Raw genomic sequence first — 18,599 nt, 5'->3', positions numbered from 1 at the left:
ACAGTGCAGATTGTTCACATATCTATAGTGTAGAATATTTCAAGCTTCCATAGTAAAAGATGCATTGGGAAGATTGGCGGCAACGATACCAAGTAGTTCATCATATCTCATAGCATCTATCATTTTGCACAGTACCAGATCAACCCACTACTATATACATATTCATATCACCAAAGAACAGTCTATTTCTGAATAGTTCCCTTGAAAACAAACTGATCTTAGATATACTTTTTGTCCATCAATATTTCTGGTTTTTGGTCAATCTTTCTGTAGTCTTTCCCTGTTAGTATTGTATCTAAATTTTACCAACAAGTTAAGCGAACAAATGTTCTATAATAAATATTTGAAACAGCAATTCTCCAACTAGTGTTGTTCATTATTACAAAACCACATAGTGTTGGTCGTTATAACTGGTATGGATGAGTAAACTTAAAGTACCAGGTTAAATAAGACTATGAAGAAGAAGAGGCGTTCATGTGTTTTTACTTGTTTTCTGACAAGAAGAATTGTATCTTGCGATTTCATAGCCTACCAGTTGAATTTTAAGATTTAACTGAACCCGTTTCTTCCAGAAGTTCTTTGAAAACGTTTTTTAGTGCTTGGACAATTGAGGTAAGAAAATTCCTTCTCAGGAAACTGGTTCTTCAAAAGTTAAACTAGAGAACAAGAAATCAAGAGGGCTGGATGAACTGATTGATACAGATGCATGGAGACAAAACAACTGGCTTCTTGCTGTCTCCGTCCATCCATCATTAGCAGAAATGATGTAGAGGTAAATTCTTTTGCCCTAGTTTTCCGTTGAGGGGCTGTTTGGTTTGCCCAAAAATTGTGGAAAATGAAGGAAAAAGAAAGAAAATGGAGAAAAAGTACTACTTGTTGTAAGTTTTTCTTAACATTTTTCTTTTCTTTGTTTGGTTCACATCTTGGAACCAAGAAAAATGATGATGTGCTGAATTCTTATTGGTTGATGTGACTCACATTTTAGGACACCCATTTCATGGTTTTTATTGAGGAAATTGGAGGAAAATTTGTTTGATGTTTTTCCCATCTTCTTCAGTTTTCTTTGATTTGAAGGAAAACAACCAAACAGGCCCTGAACAGATGCGTTAAGTACATCAATAGTCTTTAGTACCGAATAGAAGCTGATTCAACTAAGTTAGGGAGTCATATTCTCTTTTAGATTCCAATTGTGAGTCTCTCTTTCTTGTTTTATTTACTATGAAATATATTGGATGCTAGTTAACCTGTTATGGTAGTCAGAAGAGGTGGTTAATACCTTGGCATTCCTTTGTTGTTTAGATTTTTAGAGTAATTATTATGAAATGTGCATGGATTATGAAAGAAAGATGCTACACCTTTTGGCATCTCATAGGTTATATATTTCACATGATATGGTGGTTATGCTAGAGAATCAAATGTTATTTTTTTCACAAAGCTTATGATAGAGAGCGTATATTTTTTGATAGCTGCCCTCCCATGTGTTAGTTGGTGTCTCCCATTTGCAGTTTAGGTGATAGGGTTGTAGGACATGTTCAATGATCGAGTATAACTAGAACACTGAGAATAGTACTATATGATTGTCCAAGTATCTGATTGTGCCGTTGTAGTCAGTTGAGTCTTTCATGCTTTGAAATTACAGATTTGAATTAATTATAGAGTAAATAACTTAACACATGAAAGAAGAAGATAAAATCTAGCCAATGTCCGTAAGATAAAGACTAGAAGGATATCTTTACTAAAATATAGAGTACAAGAGACCATTGTCCTTCCTCACAATTCTAACGCAGGATCTTGAGAACATCATTCTTGCCTCTAAACTATGACAATTAATTACATGGATGGAAGTGAGTTACTCCTATGGAACTCCATCTAAGCTTTGCCTTTGGTGAACACCTGTACTCTTTGATGGGTTGTGTCTTCCTGATTTTAATCATGATATGAACCATGACTAGGGTCATTTTCAAGCAGGATCAATAATGGGTTAATGTTAGGAACCATATGAAAGTGCATCACAAGATTCATGACCTCGGTTTCTTTTGGCTTTTCTTCTTTGTAAAAAAGTTGGGGGATGGAATGTCTAAATGATTTTTTTTTTTTTTTTTGAGTAACTGATTCCTTGGTATGTCGAAGATATACAATCCCACAGCATGAGTAGGTGTATTATGAAACTTATGGAGAGTTAAGAGTCCTCTCCATGCTGTTGGTGATTATTGCCAGTTTGGAGTTGGGTGAATAGCACTGATCTTGAGATTTTCTTATTCCAAACCTCTCTCTTTTTGGAACTAAGAAACAATGCATTTTGAACCAAGAAAGTTACAGAGGTGAGTTTCCATCGTTAGTTCACCACTCATGTCTCTTTTAGAGTCTTTGTCCAAGACCACTAGTTATCGGGTCATCGGTAATAATAAGCTTGTAGGTTTCTCAAGTTGTTTAGTGGAGACCCAAATTTTTGGACAGAGTGATAGTGGAATGTTCATGGCTACAAATAATATGTTAGGTCCAAATATCCTTCCTATCTTCCCCCTTTTTGTTTTTTATTCTGATTTAATAATAAATTTGTAAGGTTGTGTTGATTAAGAGGTTTCTTTAGTTGTCTGATCAATGATCGGCGGTTACTCCTTGCTCCACATGATTATATAGTAATGCTAGGTTCCAGGTTAGAAATGGAGATAACTAGTACTTGACAGAAACGACCTATTTAAGAAAAGAAACAACTTCAAATAAATGACAAATGATTTATTTTTCTCCTTACGCTTCAATTTAAACCACGATAGATATCGAGGAAAAATATATTGGAGCCTTTCTTTCACAGAGACTGTTATTTTGCTTTTCTAGGTAGAAGTTGTCCTTGGAGGAATGAAGAGATCATGACTAATGCTCTTTCGGGCTGGTAACTTGGAACCGTATGCCCCGCTCCTCTAACAGTTGCTAGCGTCAATCCATCATATTCCTCAACATAACCTCCGACCTGCAACAACAGTAACTTAAATGAACTTTTTATTATATCCAACAAATGCTTCTTTTCTTATTTTCAGATAATGGGGTTGCTCATAAACTCAGTCTCCCTAATATTTTAGCACTGTGATTAAAGTAAATTAGGATATGTCACTGAAATATGTTACCTCTTTGTTGACGTACCATGGGCGCCATGAATTCTTAATTGGCAACCCAAGCATTTTGATGGAGTACCTTGTAGACGTTATAGGAACCACACTATCAATGTCACCGCTGCAAAATGTTTTTATTCTTTGTCTTGAGCCTTTGTAAGTGTTTACTTTGATTTTGTTTGTCAACTTTCGCACTAAAATTACCTGTAGAGCCAGAAACTAATGCCGCTAGTAGTAAGCTCCTTAATGATAGGTAACACTGTATCAGGCCAATCAGTCCATCCAATGTCACTTGAAGATAAAGAAAAACCAAATAATTTAAGAGAGTATTAATATTTATATCAAACCTAACTTGAGTGAAGAAATAAACGATAATTCTACCTGCAGCCTTCCCAATCATGTGGCAATTTTGTCACATTTGCATGAAGGGCTTTCTGAACTTCAGGATTGTTTAAGTAAGCATATACATAATTATCTGAACAAGGATCAAAATCTGCCATCTGAAAACAAAGCGAGAAGTTATAAATGACCAAAGTATTATTACTTATTATTAGTTACATTTATTTATTTACCGCAACCCCTGATGAGCTGTTTGAACCATCACAAAGTGGAGCATATATATTGTAACTATCTATATCTCCTGATTCTCCGTTTGCTCTGTCCATTGCTTCACTACAAATAAGAGAGTAATCTTGACCGGTAAAATTGCAACTTGAATTGAGATTGTTGTAAGTCTCGTCTGAGATTAGAGCGTGGCTCCAATAAAATGCATATAGTCCTATTTCATTAGACATTTCGTCGATATAAGCATTCCCGATCTGATTACGACATCATTTTCCAGTCATTACGATTTTTCAAGCAGATATAGAACTTGTTCTAAGAAATCAACAATATACTTACAGCAACACCTCGAAGGTTGATAACAGTTTGATTGGTGATCTTGTTGTTTTGTAGGATAAGAGATGCAAGTTCTGGAATATAATGGCCTGCATAGCTCTCTCCTGCAATGAAGAAATCACGAGTTTTATACTGTGGGAATCTCTCCAGCCAGTTTATAAGGAACACATAGTTATCTGCTGCAGTTCTCTTATCTCCATTCTGAGAAATATCTGAACTTGTGTTTGAATAAGAGAACCCGACGCCGGCTGGTGACTCCAGAAACAAAATATTTGCCACTGACAGGAGGAAAGAAGTAAGTATTGCATTGAAAAGAAATAAATAGAATCCAATTTCAGACATTTTCTCCAAGGATTTATAGCGGATAGACCCCCTATGTTATAGCCAGATTGCGGATAGAACCTTTGTAGTTCTATTGTTGTAGATAGACCCCTGATTGAGAAATTTGTTTTTTTAACTAATAGACCTCTTGAGGGTGAGAGAGTAATAAAAAAAATTGTCTGCAAAAATAGAACGAGGGGTCTATACGTAATTAGGTGTATATAGTATGGGGGTTTACCCTCAATTAACCGTTTTTCCAGTTATCTCACCATTGTTCCATGCATAGTAATTTCTGGTGAGCGTTTCGCCATCGCTGTTTACTCTGAAGGGTCCTACTTCCTCCATAGCTCCATATCCTAAAGAGGAGCACCCAGGTCCTTGATCAGGAAAAAGACAATATTTAGTTAGAATATTTCAGAGACAATGACAACCATTATCCAATAATATGCAAAAAAGAATATTCTAAAGTGGACACCGAGAAGATCACATCAAAGAATAAGACATTGGTCAAATATATGGAACTAATGGTAACTTATAGATAGTACTAACCATATTTGTTTTGTGTATGACAGCAAAGAAAGAAAACATTGAGAAAACAGAAGCAATATGTTTTCATGTATCATTTTCCATTATATGTTCGATAATTACCTCCATTGAGCCATAAAACAAGAGGTTTGCTAGAAGAATTCTGAGGAGATTCCGCAAAATAATAAAACAGTGCTCTTCCATGCTTAGGATCGACAGTTACATAACCTGCATACTGATCGAAATCCACACCCTTTGGTTGCCCTGGCAACTCCTCAACCTTCTCTGTTTCCTTCATACCAGCTTGAGGGCTGACGTAGACCGGAGAAAAGGACTTGGTAGATAATATCTCTCGCAATGAATCGTCTGAAGAAGAACTCGACGATCTCTTTGATTTAATGAGCTCTCGTAGTTTGCTTGCTTGGTTGGCTTCATTGATACTGGGAAGAAGGATACAGAAGACTATAAACAAGGAGGAGGAGGAGGTCTTCATACTTCTCTTTTGTTAGTTTGGGATTTTGAGTGGAGTGTTTGGGCTTTATATAGTGTTGTATGTGAAGGATGGACAATAGAATTGTATGTAGAAGGGGGAAGTAGAAAAATTGAATGATCATAAAAAAAATAATCTATGAGTTGGTATCCTTTGCATGTTGTGTGTGTATGTGTGTGTGTGTGTGTGAGAGAGAGAGAGAGATCGGTGGTCTGCTTGATTAGATTAGAATGATGTGGGTGCAATGGATAATTATTTGATCCCCAATGCTATTGGAATGTTACCTAATGATTATTATATTAATTTATGGGTCCAATACTTCAATACGTCCAACCAAGATGATGCAGATATTTTATGCACCTTCTTAGGGCGCGTTTGGTTCTGTTTTGTTTTGTTTTTTGTTTTTTTGTTGGGGGAGCTGACACTTTGGCAGCTCCCCCTTCCAAAAAAAAAACCGAACCAAACAGCCCCTAATAGCCGAGTTGTGTGCCTGAAAAAAAAAAATACTTCATTTGTCAGTAGTGAAATAGAACTTGTATTGTATGACTATGGTAACGATGACTAATTAACAAGACATGTTACTCTTTTAAAAGAGCAATTTAATTCCTTTACACAAGGAGCAAGGTATGAGGTTAATCCAAAATAAATACTTACCTATATTTAAAAAATTCGTATTTAACATAAATCGAGAAAATTATTCAAGTGCTAGAATATGGCATGGTGCAAATACAAGACATAAAAAATTTAAATTGCTAACTTAAGCTAGAAGGAATTATACATATATTATGAAGATGCTCGTGAATTAACACTGTTATTTTTTTAAGATACTCTTCTAAATTTTAATAATTGGAAAAGGATCGAGTGACAGAACATTGTATGTTCTAACTATTGCTTATATATTATTATTAGTGCATAATTTTAACATAAGTTAACGCACTTGAAAGGGGTTACCTGAAGGGCCCCCTTGACCTCACACCGGCCGGCTCTAACTGTTAAGGGACAAATTTTCAAAACCGACCCTTTTGGGTTTTTAATTGCAAAAAACGACCGGTTTTAAAAATATTTATAAAAACCGACCTATTTAGCATAAAACAGGTCGGTTTTTTTAAATTTTTTTGGGAAACTTCACGGGAGTTGAACTCCCGTGAAGTTTTTCTCATAACAAAACTTCACGGGAGTTGAACTCCCGTGAAGTTTGGAAGAAAAAATTTGTAATTTTGAGGTCAAATAATAATTATGATTAGACTAAAGTTGATGTGTTTAGTGAGGTGCAGTTTGAATCCTTATGTTTTTTCAACTTATCAAAATTTTTAAGTTTAGGAGTCGGAACAGTATGATGTTACAAGATTATTCTAACGAAAGTGGAAGGTATATACATAAAAAATCTAATCAAAACATATGTCTGTAAGTGTTTTTTTGTTTAATTTTTGTCCCAAATTCCTAAACCAATTATGTAGAAGGATGTTCATATATTTCCGTTTCCAACAACAGTATACGGAAATAGTAGGAATCGTGAAGTCACCATGCGAAATTGGAGTTGTTAGTACGTATCTCCGAGATAATTGTGTAACAATAGAAGCATTCAACACCGTTACATATAGAACAAAAGAAGAAAAATAAAAAGATAAAAAATAAAAAAATCACAAAGTATGTGATAATCGTATAACAATGGAAACATTAAACTCCACTACATATATTTTATCAAAAAAAAAAACCCATCACAAATAGCACCAAGAAGGGGGAAAAAATCTAATCAAATCACAACACTCTACCCTCATAATTGACCCAGTACAACAGATAGCATTAATCTTAAATTTCACCAAAGGCGGTATTGATATTTCATGCAGATATCTTTAAATTTCATGCCTCGTATCACCTTGCAGCGAAAAAAAAAAATCTTCTGCTAAATGGAGTTTATACATGCGGACAAATTTTCAAAACCGACCCTTTTGGGTTTTTAATTGCAAAAAACGACCGGTTTTGAAAATATTTACAAAAACCGACCTATTTAGCTGAAAACAGGTCGGTTTTTTTAAATTTTTTTGGGAAACTTCACGGGAGTTGAACTCCCGTGAAGTTTTTCTCATAACAAAACTTCACGGGAGTTGAACTCCCGTGAAGTTTGGAAGAAAAAATTTCAAAAACCGACCCAGTTTCAACCAACTGGGTCGGTTTTTATAAATAAAACTGAAATAGGTCGTTTTTTACAATTAAAAATCCAAAAGGGTCGGTTTTGAAAATTTCTCCAACTGTTAAGGGGCTGTTTGGTTGTTGTTGGTAAAGTTGTGTATTTATGACACAACTTGAAAAGTTGTTATCCACCTCATCAATTTTATTTTTATACTTTTCTTTGTTTGTTTTTTATTCCATTAGAATCATAAATTGCTTGTTTGGTTTGTAAATGTAACGGAATCATAAATTGCTTGTTTGGTTTGTAAATGTAACTTTAATTGTTTGTTTGGAAAGTGTAAAAAGTGATCCCTACTCAAATGATCAATTGTTTGTTTGGAAAGTGTAAAAAGTGATCCCTACTCAAATGATCATATTGGTTGGAATTATTTTTTCATGACTTCAATGTCAGCTTTCTCCTAAAATCATGTCTTTTTTTTATGAAATCACTTTACAAGTCACATCAACATATAAAATCACTTTACACTATTTTCACAACTACAAACAAACAATTGAAAGTGATGAAAGCTGACATTGGGACCCACTTTTTTACACTTACCATCCTTTTACATGGTAAAAACATACAACCAAACAGAACCGTTTCAAGTCTTCTCCTAAAGCATAATCTGCGGTTTTATTGGGAGATTCCGCTGTCATAGTTTCCGTTTTCCTGATACTTTCATTTTTATTTTCGTTTTTATGTTTCCAATAAAACATTCAGGATTTATATCCGGTGTCCTCAATCTTGGGGGGGAGAGAGGGAGCGCCTAGGAAAAATGCTTACACTTAAAAAAGGCGAAGAATATTACGATGACACGAAATATTTCAAGTTTCTGTAGTAAAATATACAGAGGGCAGATTGACAGTAATGATAATTTCACAACCAAAGTAGTCACATGTCTTAAACATCTATCGAGCCCTCACACGTGTACTCGCATCACCTAAGAACGGTCTACATCTGAACCTAGCTCTGTGTCAAGATACGGAAATTGTAAACGCTTTCAGACATTTTTCACCCTGAATATACAATCATGCATCATTGTGGTTATGCAATGAACTATCATCAGGCAATTTCTTTCAATATCCTGAGAGCGCTTTTGTTAATGTGCTCTGCAGTTCAGCAACAGAATCTATTGCAGACTTTGTAAGCCAGCTGATTCCTACCTTCACTCTATGTTCATCAGTAGGCAATCTCCACAAGTACGCCAGCTTCCTCGCTGCAACCAAAATTTGAATTGTCTTCTACTTGCATTAATTTCGCGAGTGACTAGCGCTGAAAATGAGAAAAATCTACCTACCTGTATGCCCTATAGGGCCTTCGAGCGTTAGACCCTCGATGAAGCTTGGGGTGATTGCTGCGTCGTTCCTCCCAAGGGTCATCATCTCTCCAAGATTTTGAAACCTAGCAACCAAATGGGCCGATATTAAGGATATGAGGTTGGAATTCAAGTCAAAATCCCATGTCTCGGGCTGAAAATTTCAGACACGTAAATGAATTGATTTCTAGCTGAATGTGATGAAACAAATCAGTCTCCAAGAGGGTAATAAATACGTGCTTATAGTTTTTAGCTTAGGTAGAACTTATTGGCTAGAACCTAGCAATTTGCAAGAGTTTTCTGGTCGATCTTCCTATAGTCCAAAACTATCACAAGTATTTCATGGTCCTTTTTTGATATATCTAGCCACGAATGACACAAATTTTGATAACCAGATTTTTATTTAAAAGAAAAACGAGTTACATCAACAACAAGAAAAAAACACCTGAATGGTAGTAGAGGTCGGTCATTAATTGCTGCCCAAAGATTCCAACCAGCAAAATCTGCTTGCTGAAAAGCAACCTGACAAAGCAACCGGTGACATGAATAGTTGATTGTAGAATTTACCTAAGAAATCAAGAGAACATGTACAAATGATACTATGAATTGACATACTTGTGCTGTTGCAGGTAGAAGCCTTCCAGATGAGTCTCTTATAGCTGCCGAGTCGCCAATTGCAAATATACGAGGATGTCCTTTTACACGAAGGGTTTCATCTGTCTCTGCTTGCCCCCGAACATTTAATTGTATACCACGAGGCCAGTCAAAAGGCTCAAGCTCAGGAACTAATGGCTTAGATCCTACAGTCCATAACACTAAATCTGCTTCCACCATTTTACTCTCTAGACCTCTCTCAGCAGGTTGAAGATCCAAGATGAATTTACTATGAGTTGTTTCCTTATTAGAACCCATTCCTTCTCCGTTACTCGTTAGTGTATTTGAATTTTCAGAAACTGATGCTTCTTTTATACAGCTTACATAATAACCTAAGTAGAGCTGAATGTCGCGAGATTGAAGTACCTGGTGAAGCGAAGTTTTACTTGTCAAAGATCATGGAGCATCATATTTCTAGGGACTGAATTTTTAAGCATATATGAATGTTGTATTAGTAGAGATTATAAATGACATAATCCTGAAAAAAGAAAAGGCCAACAGCTGGACCGTTTCTAGAAATTAATATGTTACTCAGAATCTAGTGTTTGCTACAAAATATACAATTAAGTTTCTCAGAAATATGTATTTCATACTCTAGGGACCGAGTCTTTGGTGTCAAAATTATTTCGATTAGAGGGATATAAACTTGTCAAAGACCCTAAATGTTATCGGTTATTGTAGCACCTTGTTTAATTTTAATTTTTACCAGGTGCACAGTCTTAATTTTATTACTAATAATCTCTTAATTTTGAGAACCAGAACTCAATGCATCAAAACCTTTCTTATGATGCAAACTAATAATGGTTACGATATTCAGACCAGTAATAATGATAATAGTAGGAATGAGAGTTACTAGAGAAGCATGCATATTTGACACTATGAGATAAAGGACCCTATCATTTTTATTTTTTATTTTTTATTTTTATTTTTTTAATATTTTTTTAACGTTTCCAAGAAATAAGGAGAATGAGATACTTTTTTATATCTTTCACTATTTAGGTTGTTGTAAAATGTTAAATGCTACATGAGTTTCGTCATTCATAGGGAATGTAACATGCTAGAAAACTGATATCACTGCTAAAAACTAAAACAGTGCCTCAAAATCTGATGCCAAATTAAATCAAGAAGTCCATTGATCTTACATCAATTGGGACCTGGTGATGGTAGGTTCTTTCTGACAAGAATATGAATATTAGAATATTGATTATAGTGCATAACTGATCAATAAGCACTATATGACATAGAGACAAATCTATCAATCATGAGAATTATAATGTATCATCCTTCAATAAATTACAATAAGTAAGAAGTCTCACTTTTAAGGCAGCTTCTCTGTTTCCAGGGGGAGCACTTGGACATATAGTAGTTCCAACATTTATTGCTTGAACTATCCCTTTATTTTGTAGTCTATCGGATATAGTAGCAGCTAACTCAACTCCAGAGTAACCACACCCCACAATGGCTACACATATAGGAGATGAATCGTCATCAAAGCGTTCTCGTTCCAACATGCGTAGCTTGTCGTCAACTTTCTAGAAATTAGGTTTGAAATAATAAAGGAAATCAAGACATGTAATAGAAGGTAAATTCAAATCCAGATACGAAAAAAAAAAATTTGACAAATTCATTTTCCTACAAACAATCTAGTTTACGCGCTTTCATTGAACTATTTAATTTGTCACAGAAAAATCAGGAACTTTTGTGGGAAACTAAATCCTATTGTTGTTATAATTTTCAACTGTTCAGCAAGATATATGAGAATACACAAGTGGCTCACAGACTTTCTTGTAAAATAGGGTCCTTTCAGATATGACTAATAACTCATGACATATATCCATGTGTCAAATATACATATATTCAAAAGAGTTGTCAAGGGCGTCCATGTGAGTGGATTTTAAAAAATTATTTGTGTTGCACACTCCTGTTCGTGGAGTGCGACATTAGTGCTAGAGCCCCAAATAGCACACCTCTATATGCAATACAGCATAATGTCTGAAATATTGTCATTTCCATCATCAATAATGAAACTACAGTTTTTACTATGAGCTACAGGACACTGATACACTTCTGGGACAGTTAATATACATAACAGAAGAAAATGACATTTATGAACAGGAATAGAGGAACAAAAACATGTGAAGTCTCTATATATGATATATTAACTCAGCTTATGAGCTGTTCGCTGTGCACCAAGGTAGATGCAGGCTGAAGAAAGTAACATAGCACCAGGTATACATAAGAGTAAACAGATATTTGCAAGGTCATCAAAATACAAGTGATATAAAAAGTATAATCTTCCTTACACGTGCATCTTCCAAGGTTGTAAATGGAATGGAATATTCAGCAGAACCCGGTACACTGTCAACTTTAGCTTCAGCTCCCAAAGCTAAAACCAACCTGGCTGCCCAATTGTAAGGATGCAACATCGGAAAGAGGCAGGAGATAGATTACAGCCTGTAAGCTTGATTCTAATTTTCAAGTTCATAGGCTACAATTATATCACCAGCTAAAAAAACATCAGCAAAAACTGTATGCAATAGATCACTCATAAGATACAATAGATTCATAGATTCCATCGTACAAATTTAATTTACAAAGAGAACATTAAGCAAGATCAAGTTTAGCAAGATCAAGTTCAGCATAAAACAGAATTAACTACATGTAATGAAGCCATATTGAATAATTTTGTAAATCAACCATAATAAGTTACAACCATAAAAATGATTAGAAAAATCATCAACGGGGTTCGAAACATGTGAGAGAGAGAGAGAGAGAACTATGTTGTGGTGTTCTAATCTATCAAATACTTTTTATTCTTCTTTTATTTTTCATTTAGCTGGCACTCCATAATGGATGGGGAATGTGACTCCATTTTGCACTTGGGCTTACATTGACGTGTGGACATGAGGAAAATCCCCTAGAAAGTCACAACAACTGCTGCTCCTCAACTTCATGTTTCTTTAGTCTACACTCTACAGTTATTCAAAGGGCCCAGCAGTTCAATAAGCTTAAACTGCACGAGCAATAAGAGCGTTCTTTTGACGTTCCATGAGAAGGAATTTCCTTACCATATTTTTATTTAATACGAGTTTGCATCAAGAATGCTACCTAGATAGGTGGCCCTGAAGTGTGGGACTTTAACTTCGAATGGGACTACCTATGACCCAATTAACGGAATAATAGTTTGATGATGATGATGAGCTACCAACTTAATGGATAGATTTGTTTCAATATGGCATTCATGGGAAGCCTATGGATGATAATTTAAATGCCACCTTCTCAGATTATGAGTCATACACCATATACTACATCATAAACTTCAAAATAGCAAAGTCACTAGGAACTTAGTTTCCAAACAAGTGGTTCTATATTTTACAGAGAGGAGACTAGTATCAGAAAGAAACTGTTATATTCTGGTGTCAGTTTTAGACAAAAAGATACGGGTAAAATACTTTATTTTTTAGTTGGAGCCATCGGAAACATTGTCAGTTTGTAATATATTTGACACAAAAGTGAACAACAGTCCATGGAAAATTTTAGCTTTGATCTATCAAAGAAAAAAACACTGGACAAAACCATAACTTTATTTATTAAACAAACATGAAATAACTACCAGTCATATTCTATGATTGTGCCACTTTCAAGGTGAACAGTGCCACCAAAAAATTGTTTTCCAGGTTCCCTCATTTGTGAGTGATTCACATAATCGGAAGGTCGTAAGAGCTTTACTCTATCTTTGACAAATTCCACACTCGTGTTGTTCAGCAAATCTGTGAATAAGGGTGCTATTTCCCAGGCATCTACTTCTGTCATTCAGCAATTAAATGGAGAAATGTTAGACAAATAAAACAAGCGCATGGAATACTTAATGTTTTGGGAAATATCAATATGAGAAAAAGTATAACATTTGATAAACTGATTGATAATTTATAACAATAAAAAAAAGGAATGAAGAAAGTAAGAATGCGGAGTTGTTTTCATCATTTGTTTGATGATAGAAAAATACAAAAAGTTCAAGTTAGAACCAAATGGATCGTTGTGCGTTGTGAAATCCACGTTAACGATGCTTCAAGGAAAATAATAGATAAGTTTTGTAGAGGACAATAAAGACATGCATTAAGTGCAGAAAAAAAAGTATATGGTCATCAAGACAACGTACCTCCTGAAAGAAGCTCATAAAGCAGCGGCTTAAAAACAAATCGATCAGACTGGTCTACTAGCACTACCTGAAATGGTCCGAAAAAATTGTACTTAGAAGATTGTTTTCTATATGCAAATACTTTTAGGGACTGATTAAAACGCATCAGTAAGCATAGCAAACCTGAAGCATCAGAAGGCCAAAGCATTGGGATATCAACAATCATCAACCACATAATTCAAGAAATAACATGAAAGGCATAATTGCAACACAAAGAAAGCAAAATCAGCTCAAGTGGTGGGTTCATCACTAGTGTGCTTCCAATACCTTCAAAGATAGGAGAGTTGCTTATTTTTATATATCACAAGAGGATACCATTAAATTTCATGATAATGGAGTTGCTAGTTTGCATGAATACAAAAGGATATAAAACACAAGCGAAAAAACTTTGATATAGCAATTAACAAGTTTCAATGTATATGGCACGAAGCAAACCCAAATCAAACATACAAATAAGATTAAAATCATAAATAGCAAGCAGCCAATAAAATGTGCCAGATGTCACCGAAATATCTCATACAAATCATGAATGTTTACAAAATACTACATATTTGACATAGCACCAGAAACACTTAACCTGAGGCTTTTTATCATCAGGCCATACAAGAGAAGCAAGTCTGAGAGCAGTATACAGGCCTCCAAATCCACCTCCTAATATACATACACGTGGTTTCTGCAATCAAAAGAAATATTGTACCTCTTAATTACATAAACATCCTTCCTAGCATCATTCAGAGATGCATATAAACAGTCATATAAGAATCAAGAGAAATGCTTCCAGCCCCATGAATTCTGAATGGATCTCATAAAAACTATTACCTCTAAGACCTGTTGAGCATTGTTTCGTTAATTTTTGGGATCATTTTAGGGTTTTGTATTTAGCATATATAAACTGCATATTATCCCATTAAAAGAATCACTACTTTTTTACATTTTGTACAGAAACAGTAACCTTTTAAATAGTTAGAGTATGCTAAAAATAGAATTGCATGAGCATGCAAGAAAATCAGAAATAAATCAGTCTAAAAGTTCATTTGAAAAGGTAACCATTTTAGAAAGATAAATCTTACAATCCATGAGGCCAAAGACAGTTTTCTGTGTCTTTCTTTAGCATAATTTCAAAAAAAAATTAAAATTAGAAAGGCCATCCCTTTTCTTTTACGTTTAGAAACAATGTTATATGTTCCCCCAAAACATAAAAACTGAATAATGTGCTAATACTACATAATATCCTGGAAACATGCAAGTCTAATACTTCAGAGGGAATATCAAGGACAAGTGTAATGCAACAAATTCTACATGCATTAGTTAATTCTTCAATATTAGCTCTTGCATATATCGCTTTATTGCATACTTTATTTTAGAAGGGGAGATAAAGGTGGTGACAGAGTAATATGAATCCAAAAAGATTTTAAGCGAGGAATGAGGAAACATTATTTTAAGCACAATAATGAATGCATGAAAAATAAACAGGAATGTTGTATGCACAGTTTTATGCATATGCACAAACGTGACATGCATGCCCACTAGAAAGTTATGTGAGACTAGGAGAATATAAAATGTAAGTATGATCATAAATATTATTTTGGGCCTTATTCACCAGAATTTTTCTCATAAGGAAATATAAACCCTTAAAATCAGATGGACTGATTACCATTATTTACACTCGATTATGAATTTCAGACTTCTATTCTAGGCATGCAACCTGATACGCCTGTATCAGATAATAATACCTCTTAAATATATATACTACTAAGCAGAAGTGTATGATATTATGTAGGTTAAACATTCTTTATGGTCTCATGATCACATACAACAATCACTATTAGCTCCTTCAGTAATTATGATCAATGGGACTGTAATATAAAATACTAACATTTATATAGATCAAGGGATTAGCTCTGAACAAACAACTATTAATCAATTCAAATTGGTGTGCAATTATTGGATGGTTTATCTACACATACACACACACACAGAGCCAAAAGTGTGTAGCTGGCAAATCCAGTAAATGGCCGAAGGAAGGAATTATGAGGATATATTGTGATTATTAACACATGTACCATAAGTGTAGTTCCCAAAGTCTACACCCAACAATCATAGCCACATATGCCATGCTGGGCATGTTTAGCATGCGCCAGGCTTCAGCAGACAAGTACGAGGAGCAAGAACAAACAAAGGAAGAAGAGGCGGCTTGAACAGAGTGGATAATTTGCACGTTTAATGATATGGGGAGACAAATTTCAAAGCAAAGGTCAAGAGAATAATAATCTGATAATGTTATGGATAATCTAGTCTCAATCAAAAATGAAACTCAGGGTAAAGAACTAAAGATAACAACAATTATTAGTGAACGAACTACCCTCATAGCTTAAGATATAATCTATCATCATTAAAAAAATGAGAACTATTTTTTCATGGTTGCAGGGAGATTAATGAACAGCAATTCCCTGAATATGCAGTGCCCACTGCCCATTTATGTTAAAGAGAACTTCTTATATATAAGGGGTTGACCTGCTTATCTGGCCAGGTATACGATGGAACTTTTGTTTCACCTCCTGATGTTCGGGCAACAAAACGTTTTACACCTGTTCTGCCTAATGAAATACTGAAAAAGATTCCAACAGATCTGGTGAAAACTGATATTCTGCCTGCACATTTCCATAAAATTAAAGTAAATCATTTTCTCCAAGTCACCCAGTAATTGCTTCTGAAAAAGGAGCAGCTGAAACCAAGGAGAAGAGGACTCAATTGTTTTTCTGTAAATATAGTCCAAGTAAATACAGCAATCTGAGATAGTAATAAATTTAGATGCCTCTACGCTCCCAAACACCTCCGGTGGAATAAATTAATAAGGAGAAATTTGCATATAACACCTTTGGTTTCATGCAATACACTATTACTTGATACAGAGTAAGAGTATAGAAGTTAAAAGTAGAGGTACCTTAACAGCAATGATATAAACAAGAAAAAATCTACTAACTGGCTGAAAATGATGGCATGCCTGTGGATGTTGCAAAGCTTTAAGAAGTAATAGTGTGTAAACAAGGCATGATGACAGTTCTTACTACTCCGATGTATCAAATGCAATAGAACAATGAGAATGCAAGACGCCAGCAATGCTATCGAACTGTAATAATCCGTTTCTTGGCTTTGAATTCGGTTGTTGTGGGTACAGATAACTATCATATGTACTCCATTTTATCAATGATGCTACATTAAAACTCATAAAAGTTGCCCATTTGGAAAATTTATGATTAATTACTACTATCCTATTGTGAACTGCTTCTTGTTCCAGTGTAAGAGCTCAGTGTAAATTGTCTAAAATAATGCAGATTGATACCACACTCATCCAAATATTTACTCAACACCCTATTATCATACTCATATGCACCCTTAATCAAATCTGATTATATCAAGGTATTTATCCGCATTAATTCCAAAAATAGTTGCCACTTGGAGCTTCCACAACTTAGCAATAACATCAAGCATCACAACTTAGCAATAACATCAAGCATCATAGTTATTGCCAAGTTTTTTAATAGAAAATCAGTTTCAGCTCTTTTTTCTTGCAAAGCAAAGATGCAGTTCCAATTGTAAGAGCACAAATCCAGACCAAGCATCATCATCTATGCTCCCTAAATCCTTATATGTATCTGTCATATTCTGTGATAACCAAGGTCTAATATTTGCCAAAACTAGACAACGCTTTGATCACTTAGAACATAGTTCCAGTTAACAGCACTCAGAGCAATAATATTATTGGATGCAGCAATCCACTATTATATCATCGAAGTGTTATATCTTTACTATGGAACCTCCTCTTCGGTCTACATGACTAAACACAATTACATAAAGTTTGTTATCATTTCTCTTTCATTCCCCGTCTTTTCAAGCGAAGGATAATTTCTGTGCATTTTTCCATTTATTCCAAGATCTTTTATTGCATCAGCATAATCTACATCGTTTATATCAGGTCGACGTCAGGTAAAAAAGAAAAAGAATTTCTTCCATTGATCTCCCTGACTTCAGAAGGGACACATTTTGATAGGAAATTGCAGGATTTGGCGAAGCTATAAGGTTATCATATGATTAAATGTTTTATTTCCTAAATAACATCAACAACATCCCCGCACCGTGCCTCCGTTAGTAAAAATTCAGTCTTTATTCAGGCTGCAATCACTTACCAACTCAAACTTGCTTACATGATCAAATTGAAATGATCACATTAAAACGGTTTTTTTTTTTAAATGTAAGGATAAGAACAAATTTACCATGCTGCAGTCGGCCGGAGCTTGCCGGAGCGCCGCAGGATGATCTCGCCGGAAACTTAACCATCGGGACCCCCGTAAGTGGTCGGCGATCTCCGAGGGCTGAGAACGACAGGGGAGAGATCGAAACCCTAGCCATCGAAGAAATTTGCCGAAGGATTATGGGAGGGGACAGAAGTAGCGCTTCCCCTCTTCCAAGCTATTGAATGAGGGTTCAGGTGATGCTTTGAGCGCTCAGGCCACAAATGGGCCACGTATTGTGCCACATCCTCACGAGATTCCCACGGTGCTCAGGTTGGGCTTGTTGGGCCAAAACAACCCCATTAAACGATTTTAAAGGCTAGCAAAAAAAACGATTTCAGAGTTTTTTTTTTTTAAAATGAAATTTTTCAGGGGGGCAAACTAACAAGCCTAGGTAGAGAAATTAGGGTTTTACCGGAAATGGATTTTGTGAAAAGATTTATAAGCAGAAAATGGCATTACTTTTCCGTGGGCGTTACTTTTACGCGACTGGGGAAAACACCGCGTTTCTTTTCGCGAGTATTTTACGCGTATATTACTGCACGTGTATCTTACGCGTATCGGGGAAAATAAACTCGCGTATATCAGCGTCAACTAAACGCAATTGGGCCGATGCCGATTGTGCGGTAA

The 18,599-nt window shown here is 35.2% G+C and overlaps 2 protein-coding genes across 3 annotated transcripts; both read right to left on the bottom strand.

Annotated features, from left to right (window-relative positions):
* LOC109832867 (serine carboxypeptidase-like 40) lies at nt 2,624–5,535 on the bottom strand. Its single transcript, XM_020400335.1, has 8 exons — nt 4,974–5,535; nt 4,595–4,702; nt 4,008–4,282; nt 3,680–3,925; nt 3,489–3,607; nt 3,312–3,398; nt 3,123–3,228; nt 2,624–2,968 (listed from the first exon to the last, which is right to left on the bottom strand). The coding sequence occupies exons 1-8, from the start codon at nt 5,341–5,343 to the stop codon at nt 2,819–2,821; spliced, it is 1,461 nt and encodes a 486-aa protein (XP_020255924.1). The 5' UTR covers nt 5,344–5,535; the 3' UTR covers nt 2,624–2,818.
* Nucleotides 8,298–18,186, bottom strand: LOC109832866 (alternative NAD(P)H-ubiquinone oxidoreductase C1, chloroplastic/mitochondrial). 2 transcript variants are annotated; one of them, XM_020400333.1, is made up of 11 exons: nt 17,952–18,186; nt 16,192–16,328; nt 14,255–14,350; nt 13,639–13,705; nt 13,093–13,285; nt 11,783–11,876; nt 10,796–11,011; nt 9,441–9,845; nt 9,271–9,347; nt 8,808–8,911; nt 8,298–8,726 (listed from the first exon to the last, which is right to left on the bottom strand). In XM_020400333.1, exons 1-11 carry the CDS (start codon nt 18,085–18,087, stop codon nt 8,587–8,589), a joined length of 1,665 nt encoding a protein of 554 aa, XP_020255922.1. In that variant the 5' UTR covers nt 18,088–18,186; the 3' UTR covers nt 8,298–8,586. The 2 variants fall into 2 exon arrangements, with proteins under 2 accessions (XP_020255922.1, XP_020255923.1); XM_020400334.1 differs by lacking the exons at nt 14,255–14,350; nt 16,192–16,328; nt 17,952–18,186 and adding an exon at nt 13,801–14,242.

This window comes from Asparagus officinalis, chromosome 3, assembly GCF_001876935.1.
Source record: "Asparagus officinalis chromosome 3, Aspof.V1, whole genome shotgun sequence".
Classification (NCBI taxonomy): Eukaryota; Viridiplantae; Streptophyta; class Magnoliopsida; order Asparagales; family Asparagaceae; genus Asparagus; species Asparagus officinalis.
Note: the sequence above shows the minus strand (reverse complement) of the source record. Positions and strands in the feature narration are given on the sequence as shown.

Coding starts and splice junctions, on each gene's coding strand:
- LOC109832867 (XM_020400335.1), bottom strand. CDS start 5,343: ATGAAGACCTCCTCCTCCTCCTTGTTTATAGTCTTCTGTATCCTTCTT. Junction 4,283..4,594: donor TTACTATGCATGGAACAATG/GTGAGATAACTG, acceptor TCCTCCTGTCAG/TGGCAAATATTTTGTTTCTG. Junction 3,926..4,007: donor TCAACCTTCGAGGTGTTGCT/GTAAGTATATTG, acceptor TGTCGTAATCAG/ATCGGGAATGCTTATATCGA.
- LOC109832866 (XM_020400333.1), bottom strand. CDS start 18,087: ATGGCTAGGGTTTCGATCTCTCCCCTGTCGTTCTCAGCCCTCGGAGAT. Junction 13,706..14,254: donor CTGATGATAAAAAGCCTCAG/GTTAAGTGTTTC, acceptor GGACCATTTCAG/GTAGTGCTAGTAGACCAGTC. Junction 8,727..8,807: donor AGGCCCTATAGGGCATACAG/GTAGGTAGATTT, acceptor TTTTGGTTGCAG/CGAGGAAGCTGGCGTACTTG.